Raw genomic sequence first — 18,377 nt, 5'->3', positions numbered from 1 at the left:
CTTGCCTCATGCCCAGAGATAGAGAAGCGGCCTGAGATTAATCGTGGGCGAGAGGGCTGCTTACCCACAGACCACTGGGCAAATACCCAGGCTGTGCGAGCAAACAGGATCGAGCATTTAGAGGAAAGCCGAGTGCCAGCCCCAGCGCGGACGCTTGGCTTTGCTTCCTCCCCGCCCTGCACGTGCCTGGTCTTTTTCTCCGCACGACTGTACACGAGTTGGAGTTTAAAGCAGGCTAGGAGCCTCGTGGGGAGAAGCTACTTGTTTGTGTGCTGGGCTCATCCCTACGTCAGGGCCATAAAGAGGCTGCACTGAAAGACGCTGATGAACAGATTTCAGGGATAACCATCGTCATTATCACATGGGCAGAATGGACGTTTATTGAGTGTTCCCTGTGTGCCAGAGGCAAAGTCTCAGAGCAACCCGGTGGGGCAGGTACTACCGTGCCCCAGGTTGGAGGTGAGGAAACTGAGGCTCAGACAGGTCGAGCAGCTGATCTGAGATACCGCGGCCATGCCACAGCAGCTAAAACCCAGGTGCGCCTGAAGCCACAGGCCTCACGAGGAAGACGGCTCCCCTGCGAGGACAGTGCCCATGGAGCCCGGGAACCTGCACTCACAGAGGTGCCCCTGGGAGACCTGAGTCAGCCTGTCACCTCCCCGCCGCCCACCGCTGCCCCCACGACCCAGCCTCATGGTCTCTCTGTCCCAGCACGTGCTCCGGCAGTCCCACCGGCAGGCTCCCGCTCCCATCATCTCCCTTTCCAGGAAGCTGCCCCCGCTCCTTTCTGCTTCCCCCCACCTCCCTCCCTCAGGCCTGGCCCAGAATCCCCAGGAGGAAGCCTTCCCTGGCTGTGCCTGTCCCACCTGTCAAAGTCCACTTTGGCCTCATGGTTCACCTGGTGTTTTTCACACCCAGTACCACGTGTCACCTCACCTGAGCATGTTCCTTAACCCTAGTTGACATTTAACCCTCCCCACACCCCCGGGTGGTCTTCCAAAGCACAGCGCACTGGTCCACACTGCAAGAGCTCACACTATAGCATCAAATAAACATGCTGGATATTCCATAGTGGTTATGGGAGCGGGTACCCCTTGGTGGTTAAGGGAATGGAGTCAGAGTGCATAGTCCCTCCGACCCCAGCTCTGCTCCTTACTCGTCGTGGGACCTTAGGTACAGCAGCTTCCCTGTGCCTCAGTGCCCTCATCGGTCAAATGAGGACAGCAACAGCACCTACATCATGGGCCAGCGATCGAGGTGAAGGAATTAATCTGTGTGAAGCGCTTAGAACAAACTTAGTGAGGGCAATATAAATGTTATTCAAGGCAAAAATGCAAAACAAAGCAAACCAAAAACTCAAGTTAAATTCTAACTAAAGTTGTAAACACCTCCAATACTCCCTTTTTCTGGCTTCGTTTTACTTCTTAGCACTTTCTACTAACACTCTGTATTTTATGTTTATATTTCTTATAGGTTCCCCCACAAGAATGTTAACGCCGCGAAGGCAAGGATGTCTATGGGCCGGGCACGCGGCAGATGACACGAGATGCTCTGATACAAGTTCCGGCCGGCGATCGTCCCCCCAGCCTGCCGTCAGGTGGACTCCGCTGGACTGTTCCCAGCCCCGCGCCACCTGCGACAGTCTCCAGCCTCCAGTGCGAGGAGGCAGAATCCCCATTACAAAGTTCTTCCAAAGGGTGCTAGGGGGCCTGCAAGCTGATGTCCCCCCTGAAACAGGCAGGGGACGACCCCAGAGAGCCCAGAGCTGAGCTGCTCTCGGATTTGGGACAGAAGGGACTGTGTCACCAACTCTGGCAATTGCGAATGCCCACGGACCCCTAAGCCCGGCTGGCGGAGCCCTCGGAACGCACCTGGTCGTCCATGGTGTTCACCCCGTCCGGGCCCAGAGCCTCGATGGCCTGGCTGATGAGGTCCGTCCGGCCGCAGTTGAGCATGCGGAAACCCAGGTCCTGGCTGAACTTTCCAGTAGCCGCTCGGGCATCCAGCCTCCGGAAGGAACTGAAACAGCATTCGGGCCTGCGCAGGAAAGACTCAGGTGTGAATGAGCGTGCCTGCGTGTGGTGCTCTGCTAGGACACCCACTGCTTCTCAGTGAGACGTGACGCAGTGTGCTAGGTGGGTGTGTGGCTCGCAGACAGGGCGGGTGGGAAGGACTGGGAATTACTGTCCGATCAGCAGGGACTGGCCTTGTCATGCTCAGTGACGTGAAGAACACACTTCTGTTGTTCTATAAACATGTTAAAAAGTCCTCTGAGCTCTTGGTAACTGTCAGTTGCCAGGAAACAAAGTCCCCTCCAAAACGGTCTATCAGGGGACTGCCCAAGGAGGAAGCCCAGGCCTGGGTCACAGAATGTGACTGAATACTTAAAAAAAAAAAGATTTTATTTATTTATTTTTAGAGAGAGGGGAAGGGATGGAGAAAGAGAGGGAGGGGAGCATTGATGTGTGAGAGAAACATCAATCGGTTGCCTCTTGTAGGCATCCTGACTGGGGATCGAACCCACAACTCAGGCACATGCCCCGACCAGGAATCGAACCAGTGACCTTTCGCTTTACAGGACAACCCCAACCAACTGAGCCACACCAGTCAGGGCTGGTTGAATACTTTTGGCACAGAGAGGGCCACACTCAGCCTATAGAACGGTGGTTGTGGCCGAGTTCCAGATCTTAGCTTTACATTCTCTCCCCTCAAAGCTTTTTGGTGAGGCCCTGAAGTACTGAAAAAACGATGGAGCAGCCCAGAATCCCATTGCAGTCAAGCCATCCTACCAAGAAAATGCACAGAACCTCCCCCTCCATGCCAGCATCTACAGAGGGCACCACTGGCTTCCAATAGGCAGCTGCGGCCTGGAGCCAAAGTGTTGAAAGTTCATGCTCCAGAATGAGATTCAGTCATTTGCCATGAAAACAGAGGAGGTTATAACGCGTTTGGGCAGGTCAGAAACAAAACAAAAAAACAACCCCCAAAAGTCGCAAAGCTCGCACAGGCCAAGGACAGCCCGAGGAAACTCCTTCGGGAGACCCATCCACCTGAGGCTCATTGGGAAGGGAATTAAGAGCCCAGGCTTGGGGGCCGCACGGACCCAGGTTCAAACTGGGGCGTGGCCACTTCGCTGCATATCTGCGGGCAAATCATTGTTCCTCCCTGACCCTCAGTTTCTCCATCTGTAACACAATATGAGCATTATTGCCCCTTCCTTCTCTGAAGTTGTCACAGGGACCAAGATGCTGCACATAGAAGGGAAGGGCTCAGCACAGCGTCTGCATGAGGAAGAGAGGGGAGGACCTGCTCCTGTGGCTCCCACCCCCATATTCCCGAGACTCAGACTGTGAGAGCTCTCCTGCCCCGGCCCAAACGTGTGTTTGCTGAGCATCTGACTACAGCTGCAGCAGACGCATCCAGGAAGCAGCCACGGTCCGGAATGATGGCTCTAACAGGCGAGGCATGCACAGAGGACGCCCCTGGAGCGGCTTGAACGGGCTGCAGTCCCTGCTCGCTGCCTTCTCCCAGGCCCCAGGAAATGGAGGGACAGAGGGGCCAGTTAGGGGCCGGCACAGAAGCCGGGGGCCCTCCTGCCTCACTAGCCCCAGTTCCTTACTTGAGCTGCCGGGGCTCGCAGTCCAGGCCAGGCAGCAGCAGCCGGGCCGCCTGCCGGATGTCGCCGCTGTCCACGGTGAGGCTGCGGCGGTGCTCTGCATAGGTGATGGCCACGCGCATCCACTCCATCAGCGGGGGCAGCAGCATGAAGGGCCTGCGAAGCAGCAGAGAGAGAGGGTCAAGCCCAAGTGGGGTGCTCCCAGAGGGCAGAGGGGACCCCTTCAGCAGGTACTCTAAGAGAACGGCCTAGAGGCTGGTCACCCTGTAATCCTCAGGCCGTGAGGTGTGCTGGGGACCTGCCCCTGCTCCTCACAGAAACTCCAGGGTGTCCCGTTCCATGGAAGCTAACGCGGGTCAGAAGGAACTCCCACTGTGGGCCAGGAGCAGAAGCTGAGGGGGTGGCCAGTGAAAGAAGGGGCTGAAGGAGACTCCTGCCTGCCCAAAGAATTCAGACGGGCTGTCCTCTCTGCAGAGGGGAGAGACTGCCCCTGCGTACGGGGTGCAAAGGAGCACCCGGCAGACCCACGCTCGCTGTTAGCAGCTGCACTCCATCCTCACCACAAACACCTGGAGCCTGTTTCCTTCACCTGTGAGACAGGTTGACACCTACTTCTGGGGTCTCTCACAAGGCTAAATGAGATGCCCACTACGTGGGCATTGTTGATAGTCATTCCGTCCTCAACCGGCACCTGGGCTGAGGTGGGCCCCACCTTACTTCTGATGGCAGGCCAGGGCTGTGCTACGGGAGGAATGGTCAAGGTGGCCTGTGTAGCATTAAGACCCTATGGCCACAGCGTGGGGCACGAGACAGGCCTCAGCAAAGCCTCTGAGTTGCAAACTCCAGGGGGGCATCATTCACAAGGTATTCTACTGTGTCACCAGGGGGCACCATTCACAGGGAATATGACGAGGGTCCCCTGGGGTCGAGCCATACACTGGCCCTGCCACTCAGGGCCCCACCTGCTCCCTTCCCCAGACCCTTCCACCCCCACCCCACTCAGTCTTTGTTCCAGCAGGAAAGGTGGGGTTTGCTCTCGTCTTCCACAGGACAAGGCCACCAGGAACCCTGCCCGTTGGTGCTGTTCTCTCCAATGACAGCCCAACACTTGGCCTCTGCTCCTCATGTACTCCTCGCCCTCCCGATGCCTACTTTTCATTCTCCCTTTTAAACTAGGCCACTCCCTCTGTCACCGCCAGCATATGCAGAGAGGCTCTCTGACCAGGAAAAGGACCACCGCTCGCTCTCCCCAGCTCCCAAGTAAATCAGCTGCAGGGAATCACCAGCTGCCTTCAGGTCACAGTGTTCAGATCTCCAAAAGCAGAGGTCACTCCAAAGTTCTAAAAAGCTTCTCTCTAAGGGCAAAGGCTGTTTTCACTTATTTGTTTAAACAAAATAATCGATGGGATCTGGAAGGTAGCTCATTTGGAAGTTGTTTTGATGTTCTGATTCTGCCATTTCAGAAACCCTACTTGGGTCTGAGTCACTGAACCGGTGTGCCGGTCGGTGTGATGAGGACGAGGCCACGGGCCGGGAGGGCCTGGCCGGGCTTGGCTGTTGAGGATGCCCAGAGCCTTCCCCCAGCCTACTTTCCAGCCCTGGCTCTTGATTTTCACCAGGACACACCAGACCAGAGGGTACTCAGGGCTCTCAAGCCCACCCTAACCGTTCCTACCTCCTTGTGAGTGTGAACTCATGCCCATCCAGATACCATTTATCCTTCAAGGCTCAGTTCCGGAAACCTCTCCCAATCCCCTCTCCAAAGAAAATAATCTCTTCCTGCTCCAAGATCCCTTAGCACTCTCTCTCTCTCTCCCCTAGCAATGAACGTGTCTCCTCCTGACTGGACTCTCCTGCCTCAGGGAAAACCCTTCCTCTCCGCTCTGCCACACGGGCCCAGCACGGGGCCCAGACACAACAGGCCCCCAGCACACACTTGCTGAATGACTGAAAGTATGGCTGAGCATCAGCACATACTCAGTACAGTGCGTCCAAGTTTTCAGTTCTGGACCAAGTTCTGGACAAGTTCTGTGTTATCTGTTTCTGCCCAGAAAAGAGCGGCATGTAATTTTCAAGGGTGCGGTGTTCATGCAGTAGAGTGGGGAGCCAGGCATCCCTGTGAGGACTTGTGGAGTCTAGAAGGTCTAGAAGGGATCAGCAATCCATTTGTGAATTACCCCTGTTTACCAGATCTTTCTTGATTACAAATGCCCATCTGAATTCCCCCCAAATATCTCTGGGTTTTACAATTCTTAACCTGATAGTGTTAGAATGCAAACTCAAAGACATGCTTCTTTGTAACAGTCGTTCCGCCCAAGGGGAAGGTTTCATTAAACCACCAGCCTTGGAGAATGAAGTGTAAACACAAAGACAGTTTGTGGGCTGGCCAGCCACTCTTCCCCATCGTGGCCAACAGCCAAGACAAAGATCCCAGTGCAGCCAGTAAAGCTCGAAGTGGCTTCTCCCAGCTGCACCCGGGGAAATCCAAGTGGGAATTGGGAAATGATGAAGTCTAATCAGATGGTGTCATGTTTTGTGCCCCTTAAAACTCGGCACATGAAAAAATTCAGTATCGATAACCTCAGTGGGCAGATACTGGGGACTGGCTCAGTTGGCCTCTATTTCACCATCTTTGTAGAAGACACAGAAAGTTGAAAACTATGTACATTTCCCAGACTCCTTTGCAGCTGGGATTCTGGATGCAAAACTGGTTTCACCATTAACGTGTTGCTGCATGAGATCTAGTAAAGAAAGATGAGGCAGAGAGACCACCTTCAGCCCCCCTTTGCCTGTTTCTGCTACGCCAAGCCATGAGACGTGAAGTGGTTTATTTATTCTTTTTCCTAGAGCATTCTGGTGTCCATTTCCCACCCTCCTGGGTGCTCCAGAGGCAGTGGAGGTACTACTGAAAGCAACAGAAAAGAATTCTTGATTCTGGCTCCAACCCTCAATTGAAGGAACTGTTTCAGAGGGAGCAGTACCCACCCCACCCCCTACCCAGAGACAAATTCTGTATTGTCCTTGAAGTCACTCCTAGAGGTACAGCCTTGAACCTCCACCTTGAGCTGTTCCATGATTCTATTGGTGCCTAATTCCCTGCATTGAATGCCTTCCTGCTTAAAATACCTCCGGCGGCTTCTGTGTCCTGAGCTGAACACTGATGAACAGTCTCAGCATATGGACACCCTCCAGGGTCAAGGTGGTTTCTCTGCCGCTAGGGTGGTGGCTGGTGCCCGCAAACAAGGCCCTGCCTGCCCCAAACTGACCTCACTGGGCCTTTCCATTTGGCCTCCCGACCTCTGGGGCCTGTGGACCATGGGATGGTAAAATGACAAGCAATTCACAGGCTTTCTCAGTGACATCCTACCCTTGGCCTGTGTGTTCTTAGTTACCATTTCCTTTCTGGTAATTTCATCTAGCCCGCTGGGCATGCTGGGAAGAGCTTGCCTGCTTTACTGGACATTCTGGAAAATCCCTGTAAAAAGTCCCCGGGGCCGCAGCTGCGTCCGAACTCCAGGGTGAAAGGGCTCCAGAGGGGCAATGCTAGGAAGGACTGATGTTTCTCCCCAGCATCTCTCTGCTTGTCCCCCCCCTCCCCCCAGCCCCAAGAAAAAGGCTGTTTCCCCCTCCTGCCTTTCCCCTAGGATGATGCACTTGGCCAAAAGCTTTTCAGTGCCAGAGTGCACAAGCCAGCGAGAGCCGAGAGCAGGGCAGGGAGGGAGAGTGGGGCAGGGAGAAAGTGGGGCGGGGAGGGAGTGGGCCAGGGCTGAAGGAGCCCCCTTTGTTCTGCCCTCTGGCCCCAAGTGTTCCCTCTGCTGGGTCTGCTACCCCCAAACAGCCATTCTCAGAGCTTTGGCCTCAGGATCCCCTTTGTACTCTCACAAATGATCGAGCCCCCACCCCCTCCGCAAGAGCTTTTGTTTGTGTGTGTTCTTCTACTGATGTTTTACTGTTTCAGAAATTAAAACTGAGAAAATGTTAAAACATCTGAATACACAAGCTCGCATGCCACTAACCGTCAGAGTGATAAATGATACAACTGCATGCCACTGAGCTTCTGGAAAACTCTCCAGGACCCTTGTAAGAAGATGAGAGGGAAAGGCAAGTAACACATTATAATGAAAATAATTTGGGCCCTGTGAACTTCTGGAACGTCTCTGGGACCCCAGGCCCCACTTGGGGGTTGCTGCCTCAGACAAATGTGGCCGATCCCTAAGACAAGGCTGCCCTTGGGCTGGCAGGAGCAGTGGGTGTGGGGCTGGGATTCCGGCCAATTCTAGAAGGCCGTGTGGTTTGCATCCACGCTTCCGGCCCAGGATCTGAGGGTCCGACGTGTCCTCTCTGCAGCATCCTCACTGGGGAAAGTTCTAGTGTCCTGGAAACACCTAAGCTGGTTCTGTAACCTTGGGCAGAGCATTACCTTCTGTGGGGCTGTTTTTCTATTAAGGAAGGGGTAGTTTAAGTCCGTGTTTCTGGACATTTTCCTTAGCGAGAACCCTTTTTGCTCTTATTTCACAGCCTCTGCATGACGAGAGCTGCATCTTCTGTACGGTGAGCAGGGCCCTGGAGGGAGGCTCCCGGGCCGGAACCCAGTGTACCGGCCACGAATTAGACTGTGACGCGGTGCAGGTCACCTGGCCTCTCTGCCCCAGCTCCCCAGCAGCGAACTGGGCAGAAGGATCACCTCACAAGGAGCACGTAGGCGAAGTGCTTAGCAGAGCGTTTGGCTCATGGTTAAGTTCTCAATAACGGTTAACTATTATTTTTATTTTGGTATCTGTTGATAGAGAAAATATATAATAGCAAAAAAAAAATAAAATAAAAAAAGGCTATAGGAATCTGGTCCTATTAGACTGCCTCGGCCGCAGCCTTCTTCAGGCCCAGCCAATTCTGTCCCCAGCAGGCATAAACATGGGAAGCCTGCAAAAGCCTGCCGGCAAGCTGCCCGCCATCCGTCCCACAGAACAGAGAAAACAAATGTGATGTCGAACGCGATCTGGAAATCATCGCTGGTGGTGCAGGCGCTTGGCCTTGGCCATCAAGAACTGTGCGTGGGGGAAGGACGGACGACAAGGACCCCAGACCTAGGGGCCATGGGTCATGGACATGTGTGGCGCTGCTGGGGGTGGGCTAAAATTATCCTGAGGGGCCTGCTCGCACCAAGTCCTGCGAAACCCCACACACTTCCATGCAAACATCCTGTCAGTCCCTGCTATGCCAAACAAAGCCACTTGAAAGGGTCATCAACTGGTAGCATTGGCCTTTGCGCATTAAAGGAAACAACTATTATCGTGGTGTGGTGGGGGGGATGCAGAAAATGCGCGGATAAAAGAGGACCTTTTACACGAAGAGGATGAGAAGAGGAAACAGACCCAGGGAGGCCGGCTCCCTCGCCCGGGGTCACAGAGCCAGCTCAGCAGCAACCTGGAGACCAGACCCACATGTCACGACTCAGTTTCTCTGTGTCCCTCTTTAAATTAATCACATAGATAAGCCTGAGTACATCAAGCCAATGGCCTCGTAAGGCCCTTCAACAGGACCAGGTCTGCAAAAGCCATTTTCCCTGTTAAAAAAATGAACGAGAATAAACTTCTTAAGGCCTTGGTTTTAAGAGGTCCCTGCAGCCTGGAAAAAAAAATAAACCCTGCCCTACTCAGCAAGCATATGATTTATTGGGATTACAGTCCTATAAGCGGTGTCTTAACAACATAGAACAGGAAACGCCTCCAATTTCCAGCTCAAAGGAGGCTCTGTTCTTTCTCTAGGTGGGCAGGGGCCTCCGGGAAAGAGTCAGGTTGGCAGATGGGCCACTTGAGCCCCAGGCATGAGAAGGCTTTGTGCCTCCATCCCCAACCAGCAGGCATGTCCCCTCTGTGCCCACCCATGAGGAACTGGGTGTAAATACTCAGGCAGACCCCGGATGTGCCCACTGGTCGGGCAGGGCCTTGAGACCTGGCCAAGCTCAGCCCTGAGAAAACTGTTCCATGGTTTCTTCCGCCCTTGGGAGCACAGAGGGCTCTGGGATGCAGGCCTGGCTCCCAGTGCTGGGAGGGTTTGGGGTGGTCCACAGTGCCAAAGGCTGGCTCCCTATGAGATTTCCCCATCTCTCTCTAAGCCCAGCCCCGCCCAAGCTCTGAGCATACTTACTCTAGGACAGGAATCTCACAGGGACCAGCCAGATGGTTGTAGGTGAAGATCAAAGGAGGGGGTGGCCGGAATGTCTCCCACCCTCAGCCCTAAATTCTTCCAATAACTCTGCCCCACCTCCGGTGGGAGCCACTGCAAGATTGGGTTGCTGGGGGGATTTCCCCGTGCAGTCACCCTTCTCACGGGTCTGCTGTGAGCCAGCTACTCCCTCACCCCTCCCTGCTGTGGTATCTGGGCTAGGGCTGGTACAAGTGGAACCTGCGAAGATGCCACACTGCCCCCCATCCAGGAACAGCTCCACAGGCAGAGATCTTGTGGGGAAGGTCAAGGTCGGCTTTCCCGTGCAGCTCTGAGGTCCTCACCACGATTTCTAGAGAGCCACCGTGGCCTAACACCAAGCCAAATCGTCTGCAGAGAGTAACACCAACGCTGTACCCCTAGCACAAAGAAGGCCATTCTAGTCCAGTTCACATCTTGGACTAATTATTTTTCTAGAGCTGCTTGGTAAACCAGCATGGTTTGGCTCAGTGTGGATTCGGAGCTGGGCAGGCACCTTTCTCTGACCCCCAGGCCCACCCTCTCCAGCCGCCGTGCTGCCTCAGAACCTGCAGCTACCTAACTCCTGGCACAATCTCCCGTTGGGGACAGGTGACTCCTGTTAGAGGCAGAGCTTAGGGCTCTCTGTGGGGAAAATACACTTTTCTTATTAAAGCTCATCTGGTACAGATTGGAGGCACTAGATAAAGCTCCACTTGTCCACATATGCATGAGTATAAATTTAGAATGCAACCACGGCGTGATTAGCTGTGTGTGATTTCCCTGCCCGTTCTTGGGGCGGGGAAGGGTCACCCCTCAGGCCCCAGTAGAGCCTAAAAGTGAGCACTGGAAAGGGGCGTTGACTATGTGTGACAATTGGGACATCTGGGACTGGCTCCCAGGGCCTCCAGGAATAATAGAAAAACACTGGCAACGACCACTTACAGAGTGTTTGCTGAGCATCTGGCACTGCTTTAAGTCTTTTTAAAATTTTTAACCTATGGCCTCATTTAACCCTCATGTCTGGAAAACTGAGGCTGGGAGGTGTGGCACCTCCCCAGCGTCATGCACCTAGTAAGTGGCCGTGCTGGGGTGTGATCTCGGCAGCTCCTGAAGCGTCCGCTCCGCTGCCACCCAGCCAAGTTGGTCAGCCCCGGCCTTCCATCTCCCAGACCCTGCCCCTCACCATCATCTTAGGGATGATGAGTATTAGGCACAGTAACCATATAATTTGTCACCCACACAGGGCCTCTTTTGGGAGGGAAATGGCGTGCTATTACCAACAACATCAGGACCACAGGCGTAAGTGAGGGCTGTGTCAGGCAAATGGGACATCTGGTCGCCCTGGTGTTAGGGTGCCCAGAGCCTCTGCCCGGCCCACGCCGGCCCCGCCCAGCAGTGGGAGGCCCGCCTGCCCACCCGCCCTGAGGTAGGTCTCCACTCTCCCTGCAGCACTGCAGTCCCACAGCACCTAGCCCATATGGTCATTATTTTATTTGCACGGCTTTTTGTCTGCTTCCTCCTCTGGACTATACTTTCTCCGAAGGCAGAGGCCATTGCGCTCACTGTGGTTTCCCATCCCTCCGCACAGGAGCCCGCGCTAGAGACCCACGCTTTGAATTGTTGAAGGCATGGCACACATCTCACACCTGGGGGCCAAGCCCTCTGCTGCCCATGTGTTTTCAGGGTCTGCTCTTGCTCCAGAATGTTCTAAGTCAGGCAAATGAGCTCAGGAAATGGGGAACTCCTTTGCCTTCCATTCTTTTTTAAGATTTTATTTATTTTTAGAGAAAGGGGAAGGGAGGGAGAAAGATAAGGAGAGAAACATCAATGTGTGGTTGCCTCTCACGTGCCCCCTACTGGGGACCTGGCCTGTAACCCAGGCATGTGCCCTGACTGGGAATCAAACCAGTGACCTTTTGGTTCACAGGCCTGCACTCAATTCACTGAGCCACACCAGCCAAAGTTGTCTTTCATTCTTGGGTATTGGCAAATGGTTCTCTTAGGAAAAAAAGAAAATACTTCCCAGATAAAAAGAACACCATTTCATAGCAGAATTTTCTGCCAAGGAACAGCTTTTGGGGGGTTGGTCGGCTGATGGGGGCTAAGGCATTTCCTGGGAGGGCAGCCAGGGTGCTGGGATGGCGCCTTCTCAGGGAGGACAATGGCAGATGGTTCTGCATGTGTCAACATGGCCTTGGGCCCCGGTGAAGGGGACACGGCCTGATTCCAGGGTGGCATCTAATGTGGGCGGGATGGCACAGATTTTGGTGGAGATGGCACGCCGGTCACCACCCCTTTCACCCTTTCTCACACGCAGGGAGGGCTTGAGGTGCTGCGAGGTCCGGGGCATCTGGCCCATTTCTCAGGCCAGAGCTCCTAACACAGCAGCCCAGTGGGTGGGTAGGCCGGAGTATCGCTGCCTCCCACACACCCGGAATGGCGTGGTGTGAAAGCAGGCTCTCTCCACGGTGCTGTGCTGGGGTGTGGCTCCCTTGGCCTACGGGCCACACCTCACCTATGGGCTCACTGCTGCCATGTGCAAGAGACTGGCCCTCTTTGCTCATGCTGGGTGTCTGTGGTGGCTGACGGAGACCACACACTCTTTCACCATATGGAAGCCAGACAGAAGGCCTCCAACCTGTTCAAACACATGCCCCTCCCACAGGCTCTTGTCACCCCGCACTCGCCTCTGCCAGCCAGGCAGGCTTGAGGGGACCCTAGGGCTTAGCTGCCTGCTTCATTTACCCCACAGACACCTGCTAGGCAGCAGGGCCGGATGGGGGGCTTTTGTGTAGGGTTTCCGGATAGGAATTCCTGTTTGGATTAGGCTGAGTGAAATCCCACAGCCCTACCTTCCCCACATCCCACTGTCTAAGGCAGAAAGATGACTTATTCAGACTGTCAGGTAAAGAGTTTCCAGAAATTTCTAAAAGGAGGCAGAGGTGTGGGGCTCTTGAGGGCTGACAGAAGTGCACGTGAAAGGGGCTGATTCCTGATTGGCATCTACTGGCTGTGACCCAACCCAATGGAGAAAGAGGAAAAGACGGTGCAGGCTCCCAGGACCTGACCCGGCTACTGCACCCACATCCCAGCGTCAGCCTCAGGCAAGGCTGTGGCATCGGCTTCTGAGCAGCAAAGCTTCACTGCTGTGACGTGCTGAGGGCCTACTATGTGCTAAGTGAGCATGGGGCCATTTTGCATATATGCCCCTCTGACGCAGCCACGCTTGCAAGGGAGGTGTCATTAGTATGCATTTTACAAATGTGGAAACCGGGGCTTTGAGAGGTTCGGAGGCGTGTCTGAGGTCACACAGTCAGCCAATGGTGATTTGTCCAGCTCTTAAAAAAAAAACAAAAAAAAGCCTCTTGGGTCTTTCACAGACCAAACTGCCCCACACAAAACGCTCAGAAGCCACCCATGACAGGCTCGGTAGAAAAAAGGCTCCCCTCAGTGGGCCCACCTCACCACTCTGCCCACACTCTGGCCTCTGCACCCACGGCCCCATCAGCCCTTAGGCTGGCGGGAACCGGAGGCTCAGAGGGTCACGTGGACCCCTTAAGAGCCTTCTGCTCCCAAATCTCAAATATGAAAGCAGTAACAGGGGGCAACAACAGCTGTCAGAGGTGGCTGGTCTCGTGGGAGGAGGAAACTCTGGAGAGCTGCCGGGCAGGCAAGTAGGAGCAGGCCAGAAACCAGCCCAGCCTGACGCCAGAGCCCGCCTGAGCGCCTCTCCTGCCCCCACTCAGCGTCTGGAAAGTCAACAGCTCAGCCTTGGAACGACCTCCTGTAAGAAGCGAATTCAATTCCCTTTAAAGGTGGGATTTTCCAGCAAGGCTGCAGACAAAGAGGATTGTTGCCACTGTGTTATAAAAACACTCCAGCAAAGGAAGCCCAGGGCCTGGCGGTTCCGTCTTCTCCTGATCCGTGAGGACCAGTGGGCCCAACAATGGGACAGGAAGTCATAAGCAACAGGCAGCCCGAGGGCACTTGTCAACGGCTAGGCCGGGATCCTGTCTTGTCTCCAGCCCCTCTTATCTGGCACTGCCACTTCCCTTGTCTGCCCCCAATCCCTGGCCCATTCCTTTCTGGATGCTGGAAAGATGCCCACCCTCAGGTTGCGCCACCCCAGGACCAGCAAATTCAAGTCTGTTGGGGAAGAGGCTCCTAGGAGTCATGCTGGGTAGAGGAGATGCTGAGACACCTGGCTTCTGGCATCTTCCTTCTCTCTCCTGGGAGGCGGGAGGGATATAGTACCCTGGACCATGTGCGTTCCCCATGTTGTTATAATCAAACCTTTCTGCTGGGCTCAGATCTGCCTCTTCCTACCTGTGACCTTGGATGCCCCCCACCCTCTCTGAAAGCCTCAGTCCGCTCATCTGTAAATGATGGTCATGGCTCCCTCCAAGAGCTGAAGTGAGGATCTGTCAGACAGCTGGGTGTTCAAAGTGCTTTATAAACGAAAGCTTTGTCGAGATCAGGGGTATCCAACACCTGGCCGTATGTAGCCCAGGATGGCTATGAATGCAGCCCAACACAAAATTGTAAATTTATTTAAAACATTATGAGATTTTTTGTTTGTTTTTGTTAGTGTTTGTGTATTTAATGTGTGGCCCAAGACAACTCTTCTTCCGGTGTGGCCCAGAGACGCCAAAAGGTTGGACACCCCTGGGATACTTCTAGCCTGTGTAAAAATAAACCAGACCACATCACTCCCAAGCTTAATACTTGGCAATGACATACCGTCGTGTGTATGCCCTATGGCCAACCAACAAGCAAGGGGCCTGGGGCTCGGGACACCTGCCTGACTTCTTGGTCTCTGAACCGATAGGTGGATGGAATCCAGATTTTAGAGCTCTTTAAAATCCTTGGGTGGTAAGTTGTGATAAATCGAAAGTTTGTATGTGTGTCTGTCCAAAATAGTCCTTGCTGAATTCGTCCTTTGTGACACCTGGTCTACCTCATCTTCTGGCTGGCTACAGTCAGGGCTGACTTAAGAGGGAAGTAAGGATGGGGACTGAAGAAGGTATATATGAGAGGGAGAGAAAACACGCATTCTGTGTAGATGTGATATTTAAATTCATCATCATTCTTGGATTACTTATGCATTAAACAAGATTTAGTTATTCTAGTGCTTCCACGGGTTTGTGGAAACTAATTATACTGACAATAGCAGTTTCCGTGTGTGGAGAGTTTACTCCGAGCTCAGTCCTTCAAATGTATGACTTCAGAAATTAAATCACTTGCTGAAAGTACATAATTGGTAAATGGCAGAGCAGAGACCCCATATGATGGTCTTTGACCCCAAAGAGTCCAACCTTCAGGCTCCACAGCTCATTTCACTAACTGAACAAATATTAAACTGACTTCTATGTGCTGGGGACTGTTCTACGTGCTGAGGACACGGTGGGACCCAGGCCCAGCCATGACACGTTCTAGCCGGGTGAGGAGGCAAGACAAGTAAGTAAACAAATATGTAAGCAAGGTAAGTTCCGATACAGGAAGGTGCTTTGAATTTAAAAAAATTGATGGCAATGGGGACGGGAGGGACAGCTTCCTGGGTGCACTGCGGAGCATAAACCAGTTGCGGGGGGGGGGGGGGGGGGGTGTTACTGGATGTGCAGGCTGGGGAACACATGGAGACAAGTACTTAATTCACCCCATAGCTATTCTTACTTCTTTTACTTCCATTTTGGGTAAACAGATGGAAATTTAGTGCACAATAAGGAGGAGCGGAAAAGAGAGAAAAGAGCTTAACGTTGCAAATCTTCTTGAAATGGTATTTAAGGGAACCACAAGTCAGTAGCATAAAGCCACCCCTGCCATCATCTCTATTATCTGATAAGAAAATACTTTCGCAAGCTGAGCAGAAGATTAACGAGCCCACTTTTTCAGACTGAGCCCCCAGCCTCTCTGTGGGCGCTTCGTATTTATGCAAAGTGCTCATCTGGGGGACCCCCCTCTGCATCCCAAAAGGAGCAAAGTGGTGCCTCTCTCCTTGCTGGGCACCTTATTTGTGTCGGGGGCATTGCCCCAGGTTTTGGGGAACCCCCTGGAAGTGGGCACTGCTCACTCTGACCTTCACTTTGCACAGGAGGACGCCGCGGCTCAGAAGGCATGAGGAGACTTGCTCCAGTCACAGAGGGACTGGGTTTGACCCTCATCCAGGGTGCCTCCGAGGGTGCAGGAAGCACCCCCAAGAAACATTTCCCTAAACAACTAGTGGTGACTTAAAAAACACATCTAATTTTTGTGTTTTTTAAGTTGTAGACCCATTTCTGTCATGAAATACGCACTTTGAAACAACAAGAGTTCTTCTGTGACTCTGGCTGCCCATGCTACCAGGCCTGTCCCAATCTCCTGGGGCCGTCTCTTCTGGCCCCGTTAAAATCCCCGGCTGTCCTGATGCCGCCCCAACTGCTCCAGGCTTTCCAGACATCCTCTGGCCTGCGACGGCGGCAGAGGGGATGATGGATGTGTGCTGTGGGCCAGGCACTATTCTGAGTGCTTTGTGTCTGTTAACCCAGCCCCGCAACGCCCCCGTGAGGTGGCACTCTTATATACGTGGTCGGAGGAACAGACCAGGGCACAGAGGCCAGACGACACACCGGAGGCCGCCCTGCTCCACGAGGCTAGGGTTGAACCCAGGCAGACTGCAGGGGCTGAGGGCCGACCTAGGACAGCATCAGGCCACCCAGCTCCCTCCACACCGTCTGCTGGTTTGAACTCACTTTTCCCTCCCTCTTGTTTTCTGCCTCCCTCATTAGGCTGGAGACTCAACCATATTAGCTCACTCTTTAAAACCTTATACCCCTTCCCCACTGACCCACAGAATCACTGGGAGAAATCAGTTAATAGGTAAAGCATTGAGGATGGTTTCTGTCTCTGTTAATAAGTGCTCTGGGAGGCTGGCTATCACTAGCAGTGGTGTGTGTAAGTTGCTGCATTATTAATTATTGGTAGAGTGGTGGTTATATTAGTAACCTCGACAGTAGGATTAGTAATTGCTTTAGTGGTACTATTACTAATCCAAACACTACTTGAGACCACGTTTTGAGACATGTGTATGACATCAATGAAGAAAGACTGTTCTGGATGGCAAACATGTCATCTAAACATGTTTATGACCCTTATAATAATGAGGAGGAGGAGGATGGCGGCCGCCATTTAATCGGCACCATGTCTGGGCCGGGCTGAGCTAAGTGCTTTACTGCATGATCTCCTCCGACCCCAGCAGCCATTTTATTGCCTTCACCATTTGACACAGGAGGAAGCTGAGGCCGAGAAGACGAGCTGACGTGTCCTACAGCTAGAAGGGAGCAGAGACGACACCTCCAGGATGACCCTTGGCAGTATGTGAAGCCACAGGTGTGGAGTGGATGGGACCTTGAGCTGACACCTTTGCTGACTCCAGCTTTTTCAAGTTCTGTTCACATACTTGCTGGAAACTTCTTGGCCAGTGTGACATGGAACAGGGCAGCTGAGAGCTGGGCCGTATACAAAGTATCTTCTGCCAGGACTCACCTGGACCAGGGCTTCAACCTTTGAGCAGCAGCCCCAGTGGCCTGTGCAAAAATAGCTTTACGGGAATTGGGGGCTTGGATCAGTGTTAAGCCAGCACGTGGGCCCCTTTCCTCCTAAACCAGGCTGGTGGTGCAGGGTGACACCCTAACCCGTTCCAGGCTGGGGGCTCTGTGCGTGGGTGGATCTTGGTAGGAGCACCTCTCCCCATGGCATCGAAGTAAGCAGTGTGGGAGGGCTTCCTGAAACCTTCTGCTCCCCTCAGTCTTAGAGGGGTTCAGGCACTGAGAGGGGGTGTGGTGTGGGGAGAGGAGCAAATAAGAACCAGCCATACCCAGAAACCGTGCAGCTGGGCCACGGGGGGCAGGACCTCCTAGGCCGCAAGCTCAGCCTTGTCCTTGTGTCTACCCACGAGGTCGCCTCCCTCTGTGGCTTCATCTGCACCACGTTGCCTGCTCCCTGGCTCTGTAGCACTGCTCCTCGTTGTCTGCCCGCCCAAGGCACCACGTCCCCTCTGCCTATTACAAACGCTCACGTCCATAATCATAGCAGCTAATACTCCGCACACTCCCAGGTATTGCTCTGAAAGTGCTACATACATCAACTCATTTAACCCTCAAACCTTACGAGTTGTCTAGAGAATGTGAGCTCCGGTGAGACTGACTGGCTGAGGGTTCTAAAGTCAGAAAGAGACAAGTTAGATCTCAGACACACGTCTTTGAACAGCAGTTCCCTCCTCAGAGGGAACTCAGAGTAGAACTCTGGCTGGCTAAGAAATCATGGCACCAGACATTTCCGGCTTCATCCCAGCTCAGGCTGGCTAGGCCCCCAGGCTCCTCCTGGCTCTGCGTCCTGAACACCAGTAGGCCCCAAGCCTTTCTGAGTGTGTCCCCATTCCCTAAGGGGCACGTGTGCAGGCCTGGGCAGGGCGGATGCAAAGGGCTGGGGCCTGAGGATTAAGCACATGGACTGTTTTGTACTCCCAGATATTCCTCCAGGGTCTGGCTCCTCCACTCCGGCTGTGCAGGTGCACTTGGGAATGCTGCCTGGTGAGCGT

At 53.7% G+C, this 18,377-nt stretch overlaps 1 protein-coding gene across 1 annotated transcript in view; it reads right to left on the bottom strand.

Annotated features, from left to right (window-relative positions):
- The window catches only part of ABTB2 (ankyrin repeat and BTB domain containing 2), a 169,713-nt gene that overhangs the window by 13,237 nt on the left and 138,099 nt on the right, over nucleotides 1-18,377 (bottom strand). Inside the window, exons 4-5 of the mRNA XM_024559083.4 lie at nucleotides 3,620-3,772; nucleotides 1,872-2,037 (exon numbers count right to left, since the gene is read on the bottom strand). Coding sequence (XP_024414851.2) covers nucleotides 1,872-2,037; nucleotides 3,620-3,772 — 319 coding nt within the window. The remainder of the gene's footprint in view (nucleotides 1-1,871; nucleotides 2,038-3,619; nucleotides 3,773-18,377) is intronic.

Source organism: Desmodus rotundus, chromosome 5 (genome assembly GCF_022682495.2).
Source record: "Desmodus rotundus isolate HL8 chromosome 5, HLdesRot8A.1, whole genome shotgun sequence".
Taxonomy (NCBI): domain Eukaryota; kingdom Metazoa; phylum Chordata; class Mammalia; order Chiroptera; family Phyllostomidae; genus Desmodus; species Desmodus rotundus.
The sequence above is the reverse complement of the archived record's forward strand: the minus strand, read 5'-3'. Positions and strand labels throughout refer to the sequence as shown.